The following is an 18,205-nucleotide window of genomic DNA, read 5'->3' on the forward strand; positions in this document are numbered from 1 at the left end:
TTGCATTCCCACCATCCGTGCAAAAGAGATCCTCTTTCTCCGCATCCTCGCCAACATCTGTTGTTGCATGGGTTGTTAATGTTAGCCATTCTGACAGGTGGGAGGTGGCATCCAATTGTGGTTTTGATTTGTATTTCCCTGATGATGAGTGATGTGGAGCATTTTTTCATGTGTTGGTTGGCCATCTGGATGTCTTCTTTGGAGAAGTGTCTATTCATGTCTTTTGCCCATTTCTTCACTGGATTATTTGTCTTTTGGGTGTTGAGTTTGATAAGTTCTTTATAGATTTTGGATACGAACCCTTTATCTGATATGTCATTTGCAAATATCTTGTCCCATTCTGTCAGTTGCCTTTTAGTTTTGCTGATTGTTTCCATTGCTGTGCAGAAGCTTTTTATTTTGATGAGGTCCCTGTAGTTCATTTTTGCAGTTGTTTCCCTTGCCTTTGGAGACGTGTTAAGTAAGAAGTTGCTGTGGCCAAGATCAAAGAGGTTTTTGCCTGCTTTCTTCTCAAGGATTTTGATGGCTTCCTGTCTTACATGGAGGTCTTTCATCCATTTTGAGTTTATTTTTGTGTATGGTGTAAGAAAGTGGTCCAGGTTCATTGTTCTGCATGTCACTGTCCAGTTTTCCCAGCATCACTTGCTGAAGAGACTGTCTTTATTCCATTGGATAGTTTTGCCTGCTTTGTCAAAGATTAGTTGGCCATACGTTTGTGGGTCCATTTCTGGGTTCTCTGTTGTGTTCCATTGATCTGAGTGTTTTTGTGCCATGTTTTTGTTTTTAAAGGTTTATTCATTTTTCAGAGATAAAGAAACAGAGCGTGAGTGGGGGAGGGGCGGAGAAAGAGGGAGACACAGAGTCCTAAGCAGGCTCCAGACTCCGAGCTATAAGCACAGGGCCCTATGCTGGGCTCAAACTCACAGACCATGACCTGAGCTGAGGTCAGACGCTCTGAGCCACCCAAGTGCTCCACCCCCCCTTTTTTTTCTTTTTTCTTACATCTCACCAAATTGTTGAGACTTCACTTATTCCACTCTCTCTTCCCCCTTCAAAAATAACCATACTTCTTGTATGTATCTCTTCTGACAACTTAAAGGTTTAAAACAAATAATACTCATTAGAGGCTCCTGGCTGCCTTAGTCAGTGCAGCATGAGACTTTTGATCTTACGGTTGTAGAGTCAAGCCCCACCCTGGATGTAGAGATTACTTAAAAATAAAATCTTTAGAAGAAGGAGGGGGAGGGGGAAGGGAAGGAGGGCGAGGAAAACATAATACTCATTAAATATAGGCCTTTGATTTTTTTTTAACTTTGGCTTCTGATATTAATGGGTTATTTAGAATATTAATATGGAGATACTCTTGGAATTACATCGTTGGCTGCCATTCTTTCCTTCATGCCTTAAACAGAACTAACAGTTGAATTTTAATAGTTTGTGCAGGGTACTGGTTTCTTCCCATGCAAATGTGTACTGAACAGAAAAAGTAAAAAATAAATAATAGAAGTTTCTCATGTCACAGCTTAGGTTTAGCACCTGATGTACAGATCACTGAGGGTCCTTGGGGAGAGAGTCTCCAGTGAAAGCCTGTGACAAACTGTACATGCATTAGATGTGGCCTGTTACTTGAGTAGCATGTACTTTTATGTTCCCCTGAGAAAATGTCTTTTACTCCATAGCAGGAAGTCTCAGTCTATAAAATATGAGAAAACAGAGGCTTATATGTATAATATACTGAATTGAATCTTTGAGAACGTAAGTAAATTGATATTCTCTTCCTATACAGAGCATATTTTAAATAGAACATTTTTGAAAATATGATTCCACTGTTTTTGAAAGTTGTCAAAATAGGGGCACCTGGGTGGCTCAGTCAGTTGAGCGTCTGACTTAAGCTCAGGTCATGATCTCACCGTTCATGGGTTTGAGCCCTGTATCAGGCTCTGTGCTGACAGCTCATAGCCTGGAGCCTGCTTCAGATTGTGTCTCCCCCTCTCTCTGCCCCTTCCCTGCTTATGCTCTGTCTCTCAAAAATGAATAAATGTTAAAAAAAAATTTTTTTTTAAGTTGTCAAAATAATGGTTAAAAAAGGATCCCTAGGGGCACCTGGGTGGCTCAGTCGGTTGAGCGTCTGACTTGGGCTCAGGTCATGATCTCATAGCTTGTGAGTTCAAGCCCCATGTCACGCTCTGTGCTGACAGCTCGAAGCCTGGAACCTGCTTTGGATTCTGTGTCTCCCTCTCTCTCTGCCCCTAACCCACTCGCATTCTGTCTCTGTCTCTCTCAAAAATAAACAAACTTTAAAAAAAAAAAAAAAGGATCCTTAAATGGCCTGTGAGGTACATAAATGGGTTTTCTTTCTTTCTTACTTTCTTTTTTTCTTTTTGTTTTTTGTTAAGTTTTATTTCTTTAATCTGTACACCCCAAATGGGGCTCAGACTCACCACCCTGAGGCCGAAGAGTCGCATGCTTCTTCGACTGAGCCAGCCAGGCACCACATACATAGATTTTCTGATGATTCTGATTGAACTTGTACTGAAAAGTGTGTTTTCTTAAATCTACATCATGTCCAGTTCTAGAGACAGGTTTGTTTTCTAGTTTTTCTTTTCTTATGGGTGCATTCACAGTAATGTGTAAGCTGGCAAACCATTAGGGGCTTTAAAAATTATTTCATCATGGGGCACCTGGCTAGCCCAGTCAGTTGGCTAAGCGTCTGACTCTTGATTTTGGCTCAGGTCATGATCCCAATGTTCGTAAGATTGAACCCCACATTGGGCTCTACACTGACAGCATGAAGCCTGCTCGGGATTCTTTCTCCCTCTTTTCTCTGCCCTTTCCTTGTGCACATGCTCTTTTCTCTCTCATAAAATAAATAAATAAACTTAAAATAAATTATTTCATTACTTTTGCATGGCATATGATAAAACAAGTGATAATATTTACTTTAGTGGTACCATACCATTTTAAATGTTAAGAAATTTTCATATAATCTTTGATAATAATAATCAGTTTTTACTGCTTGCTTGCTAGCAAGTGATACACATGGCTCAGTGTATTTTTAAATAATTACATAAGGACAGGGTAGCCATGTTCCCATACAATCCACTTGTTAAAGTTGCAGCTACATGCAGACACTAGTTGTAATTTCTGAATCTATCCCAGAACCAAAGAGAGTCTCATTGGCCTGTCTTGGGTCAGATGACCACTCTGGCCATGCCTGCTTTGGTTGATTAGTTGAGGCCAGGTGGTTTAATATGGGGGGTACCCTGGGAAACGGGGGGAAAGCTGATACCACCAAAAAGGTCTGTGATTCATAGATTCTTAGAAGTGGAAATTTTGTCACAAGACTTTTCCTCTCCAACACATTTTATTTCTTTTTGCCTTTGTTAATTTGATGGATGAAGAACAGTAATTGAGGGGTGCTTGGGTGGCTCAGTCAATTAAGCATCTGACTTTGGTTCAGGTCATGATCTAATGGTTCATGACTTCAAGCCCCATGTCAGGCTCTGTGCTGACAGCTCAGAGCCTGGAACCTACTTCAGATTCTGTGTCTCCCTCTCTCTCTCTGCCCCTCCCCTGCTCACACTCTGCCTCTCTCTCTCTCAAAAATAAATAAACACAAAAAAAATTAAAAAGAAAAAAAAACCAGTAATTGACTTTAATCTGTGATTCTTTTATCATTAGTGAGGTGAACATTTTCAGATATTTAGCCATTTGTGTTTCTCATTTACAAGTTGAAACCATGTTCTTTAGCAAATTCTAGTGAATTTTTGTTAATGATTCTAGAAATGAGTGTCTTACTGGATTTTAATCCTCTTTATAAGTTTTACATTTGAAAAATAACTTACCATTGTAAAGCAAGCATGTGCATTTATTTCCATAACCCTTAAAACGTGAACGTTAAAGACACATGAACACTCCCCTAGTAGCTAAAAACTGTTGGTGTCTGATTAGGTAGACAATGACATTTTTTCCTTTTCAGGCAGCTTCTGTAAAAAATCTCTGGACAGTGCGGAAAAGATTGTGTTTAGTTTCCGGCTGCACCCCTGTAGTATAGAATTGGTCATTGTTTTAGCCAGGACGTGGTGAGTTTTACTAAGCATAGACCGTGTAGCAAGGATGCAGTGAACTCTTTTCTTTCCTCTTTACAGGGAGTCGACGTTGATGCAGAAAACTGTGCAGTGTGTATTGAGAATTTTAAAGTGAAGGATGTTATCAGAATTCTGCCATGCAAGTATGTCCTTGTTACTTCCTGAGACGCTGCAAACTACCCACTATGTTTCAGGTTTCCGACAAAAGTGTTAACGTGTTTTTTTATGATGTAAGGATCTTGCTATCATGTGATGATCTTGTGATCATCTCATCTTTTAGGAAGGAAGCTGGAGCCTTCGAGGCTCCTGGATTTGGATTATATTGCCTTCAAATTGCTTAGGACGCTTCAGGTCCTAAGACAGACCCATTATGTATCTTTGATTGTCTTCTAGTCTAAAGCAGGGCTTCATTAGGAACCTGGGAATCCCATCCCACATTTAGCCATGCAAGATATGCTGTGTCGGAGTAAGGAGACTGAAGCATGACTGGTGAAGGACCCCAAGGGGGGCGGCCAGGAATAGTTAGCAGAGAGTCGATCGCAGAGGGCAGTGGTCTGCTATTATTTGCACGCTGGGGTGTAGGGCTTTAGGTAGGTTCTGCCAAATAAATATTTCTTGCTTTAGGTATACTAGGGGCTTTGCTTTAGCAATGGGAAGTCAAGCTTTCCTTTTTTTTTTTTTTTTTTTTTAATTAAACAATGGGATACTTTATTGATAACCATTTAGAAGAATGGCTGTTACCAGAAAGATGTACAAAATGACAATATACTTTAGAGTCTGATCAGTTTTAATTATACTTCTCACCTATTGGAGAAATAGGTCAGAAGTTAATATGTAATTATGGTTTGCTTTGTGTTTACAAAGTACTTCAGTATTTTTATATAAGTACTCTATAGTAGATTAAGTTCTCAGTAATTCTGTAGAGAAAACAAATAAATATCAGAATAACAAAAGTTTCCAGAATAAAGATTGCTAACTTCAGTTTGCAGGCTTTTATATGAGGTTGGTGTGGTGGGCACTTAATGTATTGGGTCAGTATGTCCTGTAGAAAGTTATTAAAATCAGAAAGGATTTTTACCATAGGATGCTTTAGGGCCAGTCTTTCTGACTTAAAAATAATGCTTGGGATACAGCACAAGTGAGCGGCCTGAGGCTCACTTCCTTTGTGACACCAGATCTGTCCTGATAGCTGAGCTGGGTTTCATACTTGACCCTCACAAGCAGACATGTTGCATGTGCACATTTCCTGGTCTCCTGATCTGGGGTTTTTACTTGTTTCTCCCCATTTTCTCCCATGCTTTATTTAACAGATTTCGCAATAAAGCCAACATGTTTCCTTTGTGTTTCTGTAAAAATCATTCCATTGGGTCAGTCAGCTTCAGTTTCAATTTGAGGATGGAAAGGACAGAAGACAAGCTGGGCTAGACTGTATTCTGTAATTAAGTTCTTTTATCTTTAACTGCGCTGTCAGACTTCTGTATGAAGAAGAGGTCTTCAAACAACAGCATTAATAGTGATAACAGTTGCTCAGTATTTTCTGTGCCCAGCACGGTTGTAAGCACACTGCATGTCGGCTGCTGAGAACAGCCTGGGGTGTAGATACAGAGAGGTTGAACAGCTGGTTCAGACTGCCAGCATCACGTCACACAGTGGTCACTGGAGCCATGGGTACTGTACCCATTCTCCTGACTCTGTATCTTCACCATGTATAGAAGGCAGATTCACCAGGTAGGAGGCAAAGGGAGCCAACTAAGACAAATCAGTAAAAGAAAATACGTAGGCAGTTTTTCTTTTTTTCTCTTTTTGATTCTGAAAGTGATCATTTTAGAAAAACATGGAGTATACAAAAACACGGTTAAGACAGAAATTAAGTGCTTTCTTTTAGGCCTAGAATCTAAGACGATCTGTTTATATTTTGCTGTATTTCCGTTTGATTCATTTCATGAACTTCTATAAGATACTCTGAGTTCAGGATAAGCTTTTTGCTGTTGGTTTACTTATGCCACATTTATTCCCAAAAGGCTTTTAAGTAAGTTACAGGGGCACATAAAAATATAGCCTAGCATGAAGCAAAAATAAACTGTGCTGTTTTTGTGGAGTGAAGGGAAAATTTCCCTGTAAGTTCCAGATTCTGTTTAACATGGGAAATAGAATAGATAATGACATAGAATAAGTGAATAGACTAGAATGTTGATTTGAAGTTGTTTAACTTGTTCTGAGAAGGTGAGTTAGTAGAATGTGTTGTTTCCTTAATAAGATATAAACATTTATTTTAAAACATTAACACATACTTAATTTTTTTAGGCATATTTTTCATAGAATATGCATTGACCCATGGCTTTTGGATCACCGCACGTGTCCAATGTGTAAACTTGATGTCATCAAAGCCCTGGGATATTGGGTTTGTTACATTTTTGTTTATATTCAATCTCTGCCCCGGTTCTTCCTGAGTTGATTCGATTTCATTACTGACCAGAGGCAAGAGGAACGGATTAAGTGCTCCTTCTAACATGTTTGTGGTTCTCTGAAGAAATTTTCCTCGTGATTAAAAATGCATTTTTAAGACATCCCAAAAAATTAATGAACTGCTACCTTTGCGGTTATAGACTAATACGGCCAGATGCTTCCCCCCAGAGAGTTTGTAATTGCTTAGAGCAATGAGCTTTGGTATGCTGCCCTGCAGAATATATATATGCTCATCAGTGTCATATAAACAAGAATTATAAAGTTTGAAATGAAAGGAGCCTCCTACATTTTCTGGCTCAAGGCACACATGTTACATATGAGGAAACTGAAGCCAACACTCCTTGACACAAGGCCTCAGATTCCTGGCTTTCGAAACCAAATCCTGCTGGGGAAATTGGTCCCGTTTGGAATTTGCTCTGTCAGTTTGTGGTACTCAGGTGGTCATAGGACCTTCCTCAGAAAACAGAGACATGAGGGCAGAGTGAAAGGGGGTGCTTCATCGTAGCCAGCCATGTGCTGAGGGCCTTATGTACATTATTACATGCAGTCCTCAAGGCCGCTCTAAGAGGTAAGTACTATTTCTCTAATTAGGAACTTGAGCTTAGAGAAGCCAAGTAGCTTGCTTAGGTCACACAGCTAGTTACTGGGGAATCAGCTTTCAGACACCAGCTTGCTTAATTCTTGGGTATAAGCTTTTAACCAGTAGTCCCACCCAAAAGGGGAGACATAGGGGGAAAAAAAACAGATTTCTCTAGATTGCTGTATTTTTAATTATTTTTGGAGTCTTCATATAATGTATTGTCTTAAAATATTCTTGATTGTTAAACAGTAAATAATTTTGAAATACTGATCTCTGGAAGAAGTCATTAAGTATCAAATAAACTTCTTGTATTGCTAAACATTTTTGTTTTAGAAAACTTTATAGTGTTTATGGTAGAGCTAGAGACCACAAGGAGGTTTTTCATGCACCTTACAGCCATAATAGTCCTTGAGGTACCCTGTCATCTTCTAGTTTAGTGCACCTTAGAAAGATAGTTGAGAGCCTGCTGTCTTAATTACTACTGTAATTTTATGTGAATTATATTTTTCAGTGTGAGTCCCAGAATGCCCTCACCATAGGTACACAGAAAGGGGGGGACGTTGGTCAGCATTCAAGACCTGTCTTATTGAAAGAAAACTTCACCCGCTTTAATGTCTCGAAATTTTGTCTTTCCTCTAGAATTTCTATAGTTTATAGTTTTTAATAATGATGGCTCTACTTAGCAGGGCATAACATGCTTTCTTAGTGAACTTGAAACTTAGTGAACTGAGCCTGTAGCTCAGACAAGAGAGTGCACTTTCCTAGGATTTTAACCAATACAATATAGGGAGCTTGACAGATGTTTTTCTTGGCAAAGGTTTCCTTTTTCCTCTTTTCCTTCCTGTCTGGCCCCATACTGTCAGTGCAGAGCCCGACACGGGGCTCATCCTCGCAAACCATGAGATCATGACCCGAGCCAAAATCGAGTCAGATGCTCAACCGGGTGAGCCACTCAGGTGCCCCCTAAAAGTTTTTATAAAGATATTTTGCTAAACTTAGCACTGAGACTTTAATCGTTGTGAGTTTTGTTTTGGGAAATATATCTACGTATGTATATTTGTTAAAATGTTAATTTCAGAAAGCTTGAGTATGTCCTCAGAAAGTAATTTTTTTTTGAAGAACAGAAACCTATAGTAAGAGATTAACTTGTCTTGCCCTTAGTTTTTACTTTTTGGATGAATGTGCCGTTTTCTTTAAACCCTGTGGCCTGCATTGAGTTTCGTAGGTATGACACTCTCATAATGGTAATGACTGGTAAGAGAGCTGCTGTGAGTCCTTCACATGGACTTGGGAGGTGGTCCTTTCATTTGCAGTTGTAACCTCCTGGATGGGCCATTTGTCTCTCTTGTTTTCATTCATTCAGCAAGCATGTATCAAAGGAGCAGTCTTTCAGGTGCTAGATCGAAACTTGGGGAGACAAAGACAAGTGAGACGCAGGCCTTCTGCCTGTGGGCTCTTGGGGATTTCACTTTCTGGACTTTGGGGGCCAGGGGACACACCCGTGCACAGTGCAGCAGAGGATGTATGTTTGAAGTGCTGAGGAGCATGGAGGAAGGAGGAATTTACTCCACCAGGTGGAGTGGGGAGATAAGAAGGTGGTATTTTAAGAGGGGAGTCTGAGCCTGGTGTTAAAGAGTTTGTCTGACCGATCACTATATTGCAGATAGGGGTATGACCGTGTGGGCTTTGAGACTGGCAGGTAGTCCAGTTTGTCAGGCACTTCAGTAACTATCTGGGAAAACAGATAAGGGTGGGCTGGGTGGGAGTTTGGACTTTCTAGCAACTCAGTAGGATTCGTGGTTTGCTGTGTCGGGAGTCTCAGTTACCAGTGAGGAGGAGTCTGTGTGCTGTGTTGTTCAGGAGGGCGGTTCTAGAACCCTGTGGAGTGGCAGTGGGAGCAGCGTGCCAGCTGTGCCCTTGACCCCGAGAGCCCAGTGAGGGAGGTGCAACAAACACCATGTTCTCACGTAAAGCCCAGGCTCACAGTAAACCCAAAAGCCACCGCTCATTTACCAGGTGACCTAGTGGTTTCCTCTCTCACAACATGGCCTGACTCTGGTATTAATCAGAAAGGTATCTGGATTAGCCTCCATGTAAGACCGGGCTGTCACTTTCATGGTCCTGTTCTTTAAAGCAGCTCACAGGAGAGTTGAAGGTAGACTGAGAGCCAATAGACACTGTCCTCAGGGAGCCACAACTGATTGTTTTTAAGTGAACTAAATGCAGTCTGAAGCCCTCTGTTTTCAGATACTGTGTTCTTCCCCCAAACCCTGGTGCCTGCGGTAAGACAGTACGACAGTTAGAGGCAGTAATCCGAGCTCATGGCCACAGCCAGGCTGATTCACACCCTCTGTCCAGGAAGCAGGGAAAATGCATCTATGACAAAGCTTCACTTACTGTCAATAAAGAATTTAAAGGTGGCATTGCTTACGTCAAGGTGGGAAATGGTTTTTAAAATAAATACCGTTTAGGTCTTAGCTGCTTATTGAGAAGTAATTAATTTTCTGATGTTGCTAAATAAAGAAGACATTAATATTCTTGCCTGATTCTGTGTATAAAAATATTCCGTATGGATTATGCCTAATCATTAGGAGATGATAGATAAGCTTTGAATGTGTTACCCAGACAAGGTATTTTCTTTTCTTCTCTCAAGGGAGAGGTGGAGGATGTGCAGGAGATGCCCGCTCCAGAATCTACCCCTGGGAGTGTTTTGGCTGCAAATTTGAGTATTACTCTACAAGAGGAGGACAGAAGCGAGGGGAACAATTTACCGTCCTCTTCCACTAGTGAGTCTGCACTGCAGTGTGATGCCGGCTTTAAAGAAGATGCAGGTGAAGACACAGCCTTACTAGGTAAGTGCCTTCCAGGTTATAAAACAATGTTGCTAGCAGTTAGGGAACAAAATGAAAAAATACATAAAATGCAGAAAAACATAAAGGAAAAATGGAAACTGTGATCCCACACCTGGAAATACCATTTTAACATTTTGATAAATAGCTTTCCAGATGTTTTTCTGTGTTTAATCACATATCGTTTATGTGCTGTTAGGTAGCCTGTTTTTCTCTTAATGTGTGCAGCTCTTTTCTGTATCAATAGGTGCATGATTCTGTGTGGCTGTGTAGTATTACAGTTTAGATTCACTGTAATTTCTTTAAACCGCACCCTTTTGGCGACTTTATTTTTAACACTCAGAAATCGCTGTGTAGGGGCACCTGGTGGCTCAGTCAGTTAAGCATCTGACTCTTTTTTTGTTTTGTTTTAATGTTTATTTTTGAGAGAGAGATCCAGCCCCACATCGGTCTCTGCACTGACAGTGCAGAATCTCTCTTGGGAATCTCTCTCTCCCTCTCTCCCTCCCTCCCCCAAGAGCTTGAGTGTTCTCAATCTCTCTCTCTCTCTCTCTCTCTCTCTCTCTCTCTTCCTCAAAATAAATAAATAAACATTGTTTAAAAAGTAAAAAAAAAAAAAGAATTTATTATGCATATACCCTCACCACTTAGATGTCTGATTATTTCTTGTCATTCTGAGAGAGGAGACAGAGTGAATTGCATTTTTTTTAATTACTAATGAGGTGACCTTCTTTTCATATTTGTTGGTCATTTTTATTCTTTCAGGAGTTGCCTGTTTCATCCTTATTTTTCTCTGGAGAAACTAATTTTTTCATGTTGCTTCTAAGAGTTCTTTGATCTTTGTCATATGTATGACATATATTTCTCCCCCAGTTTGTCTATCCTTTGACTGGTTGGTATATTTTGCTAGTAGAAATGTTTAATTTTTCTCTAGTCCCAACATATGTTCATGATTCTGCCTTTGATAGCATACTAACTTGGGAAGGTCTTCCTTATCTCAGGATTATAAATATATTAACCCATATTTTGCTAATATTTGTGGTTTTGTATTTTACATTTACATTTTTAATCCACATAGCTTAACGGAAGGTTTAACCTATTTTTCCCCAAAATGTTTAACCAGTTGTCCCAATATTTAGTGAATTACAATCATTTTAGTGAATAATAATTATATATGTTTTGATATTGGCAAGGCAAATTCTTTCACCTTTATTCATTTAAAAACATTTCTGGACTATTCTGCATTTTTCTAAAAAATTAAAACTACTCTGCCGAGTGAAAATTTTTATTATAATCGAACTTATTTTAACTGGGAAGAATTGGTGCTTCCAATTTTGAATTTTTCCATACGGGAAGAGGAAACATATCTTCCCAAATCAGTAAAACTCAAACTGAATCAGTTTTATGTTTGGCTATGAAGCAAAAATAAACAAATACTAGAACTTAGGTTTTAAACCAGTAGCCAAGGAAGAAGAGCACACTGTGGAAGAGAAGGAAAAACCCATTTCCGAGCATTGGAATGCAGAAAGGACATTCTCCCAGGCGGCTCCCTGGTTGCCTGCTGGGATGGAACCACCTTTAGAATCCATCCCGTCCGGTTGAGCCCAAGTGCATGCCAGTGTCATTTTTGCCATTGCCTTCAGTCTCCAGAAAAAAAACTAACTTTCCTTTCTCTAGTACTTGACCACCCTTGAGATAGTTAAAGGCCGATAAAGACTCACCCTAAGCGTCCCCCACGTTTTCCTGCACTCTTGTTATCTGCCGTGCATTGGTCTGTCAGCATCTCCTCTCCCCTCTTAGAAGTAGGATATTATTATCATTTGAAATAGTGCATAGTGTAGACTACAAGTGCAAGTATACAACAAAAACAAGGAAAGATCAAATCCAAATGCAAGTTAATTAGGAAAATGCAAATTGAAATAGCAGTGAGATATCACTTTCCAGTGTTCAAATGAGAAAAAAATTCAAAAGACAGCTAACATTTATTGCTGGCTGAGATGCAAGAAATGGGCATTTCCATACATTGTGCTATAAATGTAAATTGTTATGGCCTTTTTAAAAAAAATTTTTTTTAAACATTTATTCATTTTTGAGAGACAGAGCATGAGCGGGGAAGGGGCAGAGAGAGGGAGACACAGAATCTGAAGCAGGCTCCAGGCTCTGAGCTGTCAGCACAGAGCCCAACGTGGGGCTTGAACTCACGAACTGCGAGATTATGACCTGAGCCGAAGTCGGACACTCAACGGACTGAGCCACCCAGGCGCCCCCTGGCCTTTTTGAATAGCCATGTAACAACATCTATTAAATTAAAAATACATAGTCTTTGAAGCTGATATTTCATCCTTGGAAATGTATTCTATACAAATAAAATCACCCCTACACACACACACACACACCCACAAAGAAATAGTGCATAAAAATAAAAGTGGAAAAAGAAGCTAGGTTATAAAACAACAGGATGTTAGATACATTCTGAAGAAGCTGGGCCCACTCCCCACACTTGCCTTTTGTGTGTGTTTGCTTTCTTCTTTTTTGTTTTTTGTTTTTGTCCTTTTTTATTTTTAATTTCCAAGTATTTCTTCACGAGTAAATTGACAGGTAAATTTAAATGTTCATATTCTTTCCACCTTATCATTGTACCAATATAATTTGAGAAATATTAAATTGGAGAAATCTATTCTTTTTTTAAAAAAAAGTTTAGAGAGAGAGAGGACATGCATGCACACAGGGAAGGGGCAGAGAAAAAGGGAGAGAGAGAGAAAGAGAGAATCCGAAGCAGAGCCCGACACAGGACTCAAACTCCTGAACCATGAGATCATGACCTGGGCCAAGAGTTGGACGCTTAAGCGACTGAGCCACCCAGGTACTCCCAAGAAATCAGTTCTTTTAGGCAGACACTAGTACTTCCAGAATAAAATGTGGCTTCACTTAAAGTTGAGAAAACATTTACTAGGCTCTTCGGAGCAACTAGAAATAAAATGTGGAACTTACTAATGATAGACTACTCGTTAGAGACTGTGTTTCCCTGGTGAATACTCCTTCTGTTGTCCAGTTGACCTTCTTGGCTCTGACTGTAGGTGAGTTGAAGTATTTGATTCTGTATTTAAGGAAGTACTCTATTCCTGTAAGAAACCTTCTGACTTTGAACCACCAGTTCCTTTTCCAAGGTAGTTTAATGTCTCTGTGCCCATGTTTCATCATCTGTAAAATGAGCATAATAACATCCTAATGCTTACCTCACAGAGTCACATATATAACACAGGAAATGCTCTCTGTTGTTTTTGTGGGCAGTGACACCACCATCATCATCATCAGATGTCGTCATAGCTGTCTGGTTTACTTTTGAAAACATACACTAGTTCACCAACTAAAAGACTGCATCCTTTTTTTAATAGCACCATGTTTGTTAAAGTAACATTGGTTAAGCTAATGTGAGAAAACTTCTCACACTCTGTGTGAGGAAGATGTTTGTATATTTTTTTTGCTCTCTGGAATGAGTTGCCAATTTTACATGTAGGTTTTATGTACATTTTTTTGTAATTTGTTGCTTGAATTATAGTCTCCAAATGAGTCACAGTGCTTCTGTAATTGAAGTTTAGAATATGCTAAGTGGCTGACATTGGCTTTTGTTGCTTCATTGTAGAAATGGGCAGGAGCGACCTTGAACATGGAAGGCCCGTCTCCTAGCACACATCCTGGTGACCGCGTCATGGACAGAGCATTGACTTCAATTAAAGGACTTTTTTTTTTTTTTTTTGACTTCAGCACATAGTTTGTATATTTGAAAATAATGTACATTCTTTTACCTTTCAGGTTCTGATTTGATACACAAAGGGCTAAGATATTTTATTCTTAAAGAGATGTTTTGATTAGTCTTAATATATTTATCTACTAAAATATATCATTTATGATAAACAGTATGTTGTCTTGGACTAGTACAGAGGAGACCACTACGAAGGCCCTCTAAAGGGGGTGGCAGGGGGAGGTTTTTCTGAATACTACTAGACTAGCTACCACGGTACTGTACAAATGGGATTTTGTTTCTCAAGGATGGCTTTAGACTGAGCAACTGAATTTAGACTAGTGGAAGTGGAATTGTATAATTCACTTCAGTTATTGATCACGAGTTTTCCTTGGAGGAAAGGCTTTTCTAGAGCATTAAACTTATGAGATCTGAGAAATCTACAGCTTTCTCAAACCTCCGTGTTATTATATAGACTTTGAAACCTACGAACACCTTTTCATTGTTCTCTCTTTGGAATTATAGGAAAAGCGTTAGGTGACTTTAGGATTTGCATTTTCCCTTTTTAATCCCTAATTGCTTGTGATACCTTAAAGGAGAGGGAAATTTGTCCATTTTTTCTACAAATGAAAAGCTAAGATCCTTCATCACACATGAGCAGTAAGTTCTTCATTGCCTTAAGGAAATCAAGCAGGCAGAGTTTTTTGTAAATGATGACTGTATTAGTTCCAACTACAATTTAATCTTTACAATTAAAAGGATGGAGAACTTTGTTTCTGTTACAAAGTAAGCAGTTTACTTGATTGATTTAAAGATCATGATCTCGTGTAATCATCTATCCTTTTTATTCTTGGCTGTTCTCACTTGTAGGTTGAAAGCGGCAGGTGAATGTAAAGCTTTTGGAGACTGCACTCTTAAATTTTATAAAATTATTAAGTAAAAACGCACACTTTCTGCTCTCCTCTCCCTTCTTGGAGGTGGAAGTTGAGGAGGGTGAGGGAGAGTTATTTTTTTAAAACTTGAAACTGTTGTCCTTTGTTGCTTCTAAGCTAGTTGTGTGTATCTTTATTTTGTGAGTAAAAATAAAGTTCTGTTTGGAGTTTTAAAAAATGTAAGGAATTCATTCTTAACAGCTGCATCTAAGTTTTGTATGGCTCTGTTTTCTTTTTTTTCCTTCAAACTATTTGTTGCCCTTGGATTTTAGCCACTCATAGTGAAACATTTGGTGAGTAAACAGTTTTGCTGGTGTAAATTCTGTGGCCAGATTCAACTTGAGGAGCTACTGAAGGAGAAAAGTTGACTGACTTTGAGCGCTCATTGACAGCCTCAAAGTAGGTTTCCTTAATAGCCATTATCTTTGTGGTTCATTGCAAATAGGAAAGTATGTCCTTGATTCTGTACCAAGTAGGTTTTTTGCTGTTTGTATTTTAAGATACATACTTGGGAGACATGCTTTAATTAATAATTCTTTCCAGTATCCAATGAAGCAGACTTTTAAAAAGAATATCATGACAGATCAAGCTAAATTGTTTGATAATTACAGAAGTATGATTTCTTCATTAGCAGCTATCAGATACAGCTTTCCATAATTCAAACGTTTGAACACTAAACTGCAAATTCAAGAGATGGGAAGAACTGTAGTGGTCTGGTCTCATCTGCAGAAACATGTCTTTAAAAATAATTTTTTTGTTTATTTTTGAGAGAGGCAGAGCATGAATGGTGGAGGGGCAGAGAGAGGGAGACACAGAATCCGAAGCAGGTTCAAGGCTCTCTGAGCTATCAGCAGCTCAAACCCACAGAGCAGTGAGATTCTGACCTGAGCCAAAGTCGCTTAACCGACTGAGCCACTCAGGCACCCCTGGAAACATGTCTTTAATAGCAGAGAAAGGAATTACCAAGAAAAAATAGAGAACAGCACTTTGAAAGCTTCCTTTGATAGGCTTTTTTTTTAGATATAAATATGATAGAAAAGGGTCAAATATTAGCAGAATGTTTGCTGAGACATGAAATTGATAAAATGCTACTCGGAATATGGGAATGTAATGAAGAAAGGGTAAACCAGAGAGATTTGGTTTAAGGTTAGTCATATTTATGGCAGTAATCATGTTCCCACTAACAATTGTCATAAAAGCCATTTGTTCACAATTACTGTAGAAACAGTTTTTTTTTTTTTTTTAACTTTGAAAGTCCCAGGCAGCATGTGAAAGAAGCAGTTTGACCATGAACGTGAAGCACTGTTGTCAGCCGCCTGCCCAGGTGCTACTTCTGGGTTTCCCGCTAGAACACCACAAAGGGCAGGAGGAGATGTGCAAAAACAGGGCGCCTTGGACAGGTAAACTTCCTCACATGCTGAAGTCTGGGCGATCTTGAATATAAAAAGCCTCTCCTGAGAGCTTGTCTCCTGCAGTCACTGAGGAGTGATGACAATAAAAGGCCGAATTGCAGTGTGCCCATCAGCAGTTTGCTCTCTGTGGGGCACACGATGACAAAATCTCCAGAAGCGAATCACTGGTCTGACCTCAGTAACCTCAGGATTGAAGCTTTGCACTTGGGCAGGCTTTCTCAGAGGGGTCTGCTCTTCCCAAAGAGAGCTGATATTTTTAGAAGAAAAAATAGTGAATTGAAGGCATTGGATCTTAAATTGAGTAGTAAATACCTGTCTACATACTTTGCAGTCTACTTGCTGCATCAGGGACTGCTAGAATCAGAAACAGAAATAGGCCTTCAAGAACAGGTGTGTTCCCACTGGGATGAAATACCCAGTGTAACCAAATTCCCCAAGAGGATAGCTTAATTGACAAGTTTCTTCTTTTGAGCACATTAAAGTTTATTTGCTCAGTGAAGGCTGAGCTTAAATCAGTATGTGTATGTTATTAACGAGAACCTGAGGTAATTACATGTTTGGTCAAAAGCAGTCTCTTTGAGCTCAGCGTAACCCAATTTGTGATTTACAAAGCACAGGATGCTGGCCTGAACCAAAGTGAGTCTTATATATAACATACGCTGTGCTTCTGTGATGCAGCAACCAATTAGAAAAGCCACCTACCCCTTTCCCAGTTAATTTCACTTTTGAAGTTTTAAAAACATTTCATTTTAAAAGATACTAACGTAATTCTTATAAAAGTGAAATTTCTACAGTGTAATCAGCCATTTAGCTAGATTTGCCTTTATTCTAACAGCAAAGTAGAAGTTGTAAATTGAAAAAGGTATATGGATCACATTAATTCAGTCCATTTTTTTGAAGAGGTGTAAGCTTGTATATTATGGGCTAATGAGAAACCTGAGAACACCAGCACTTTCGTGGGGCTTGGCTGCATAGGTATTGGGTCCCAGGACTGTGTTTTTGGAAGCATTTTAGGGATGGATTTCCTGATCAGAACAGTAGTGATTGCATAAAAACGACAGACCAGATATAAAGTGAAACCAACAAAATGGTCTTAGTACCTAGGTAGAGTGTGCAAGAATTTTAAAGAATACGTAAAAATATGCGTTAGTTTTCCAGATATCCTTAAAATGCTAAAGTGCTACCCTTCAAAATATTTAAAATAAGCGCGTGAGCCATCGCTTTCCATGAGAATCATTACAAGATAAAGTAGTGGTACACACCACTTAAAATTGTGGGAAAGTGTGTACTCTGTAAGAAAGGTGAGTGATAACTGTTTCTTTAAAGTTGTTTAAATGTATAAACACTGCTAAAATTAAAGTAGTTGTATCTTGGGATCTGATTAATTTTGAAGCATTTTTTCTTTCTACCCTATGGTGTAACTTAGTGCTGTCTTTTTACAGGTGATTTGAAGATACTACAACTAGAAACCGGAACTAGAAAACCCAGAGAATTCAAGATATGTTATTTTTAACATGGCAGTCAATTGAACTACACTTAAAAGTTGATTATAGTTACTGAATCCCAGGACTATAGTTGATTTCAGGTAAACTTTCTTCTACTTTTAAACATGTTTAATGAAGAACCTCTTGCTGGTGTTTAAATTTTTTTAATATTTATTCATTTTTGAGAGAGAGTGAACAGGGGAGAAGCAGAGAGAGAGGGAGAGTCAGAAGCAGGCTCCAGGCTCTGAGCTGTCAGCACAGAGCCCAGCTGGTGTTAAATGTGAACCTGACTCACTTTTGGGGGAGGGGAGGGGGGTAAAATGTTCCCTAAATATAACTACTGTTTTTTGTTAACTATTTAGATTTGGAAATCTTTCCTCTTTCAAGTAAACACCAATAGTGTGATCTTGGAATTTTTAGCAATAGTCTATTTGCAGAGTCCAGAATTTGTAAATTCACCAACTGAATTTATCTGTAACCCTCACATCAGGATGGGCAGTGCTTTTTGCAAGTCCTTTGTGGACACGTACAGTGCAGTGAAAATTTTGAGGCATGTGACACACTTTTTCCAATTGAGGTTTAGTAAGAGGACACTCTGCCTTCTTGTTTCAGCTCTCAAAGTGTCAACAGTGTATCCTTCTCCACTATGTAT

General features: G+C 39.1%; 1 protein-coding gene and 1 non-coding gene across 3 annotated transcripts in view; both read left to right on the forward strand.

Moving 5' to 3' along the window:
- RNF149 (ring finger protein 149) overlaps nucleotides 1–14,835 on the forward strand; it is a 29,425-nt gene extending 14,590 nt beyond the window's left edge. The window contains exons 4-7 of one of the 2 annotated variants that reach the window (XM_027069309.2): nucleotides 4,149–4,231; nucleotides 6,393–6,489; nucleotides 9,788–9,986; nucleotides 13,627–14,835. In XM_027069309.2, the coding sequence (XP_026925110.2) occupies nucleotides 4,149–4,231; nucleotides 6,393–6,489; nucleotides 9,788–9,986; nucleotides 13,627–13,670 (423 nt within the window). In that variant the 3' untranslated portion in view covers nucleotides 13,671–14,835. The remainder of the gene's footprint in view (nucleotides 1–4,148; nucleotides 4,232–6,392; nucleotides 6,490–9,787; nucleotides 9,987–13,626) is intronic. The other variant, XM_027069310.2, reaches the window with a different exon arrangement.
- A 1,299-nt stretch (nucleotides 14,836–16,134) lies between these two features.
- Nucleotides 16,135–16,249, forward strand: LOC113602642 (small nucleolar RNA SNORD89). Its single transcript, XR_003424122.1, has one exon. It is a non-coding gene; the product is annotated as a small nucleolar RNA SNORD89 (small nucleolar RNA).
- The last annotated feature ends 1,956 nt before the right edge of the window (nucleotides 16,250–18,205 follow it).

Source organism: Acinonyx jubatus, chromosome A3, assembly GCF_027475565.1.
Source record: "Acinonyx jubatus isolate Ajub_Pintada_27869175 chromosome A3, VMU_Ajub_asm_v1.0, whole genome shotgun sequence".
Lineage (NCBI taxonomy): Eukaryota > Metazoa > Chordata > Mammalia > Carnivora > Felidae > Acinonyx > Acinonyx jubatus.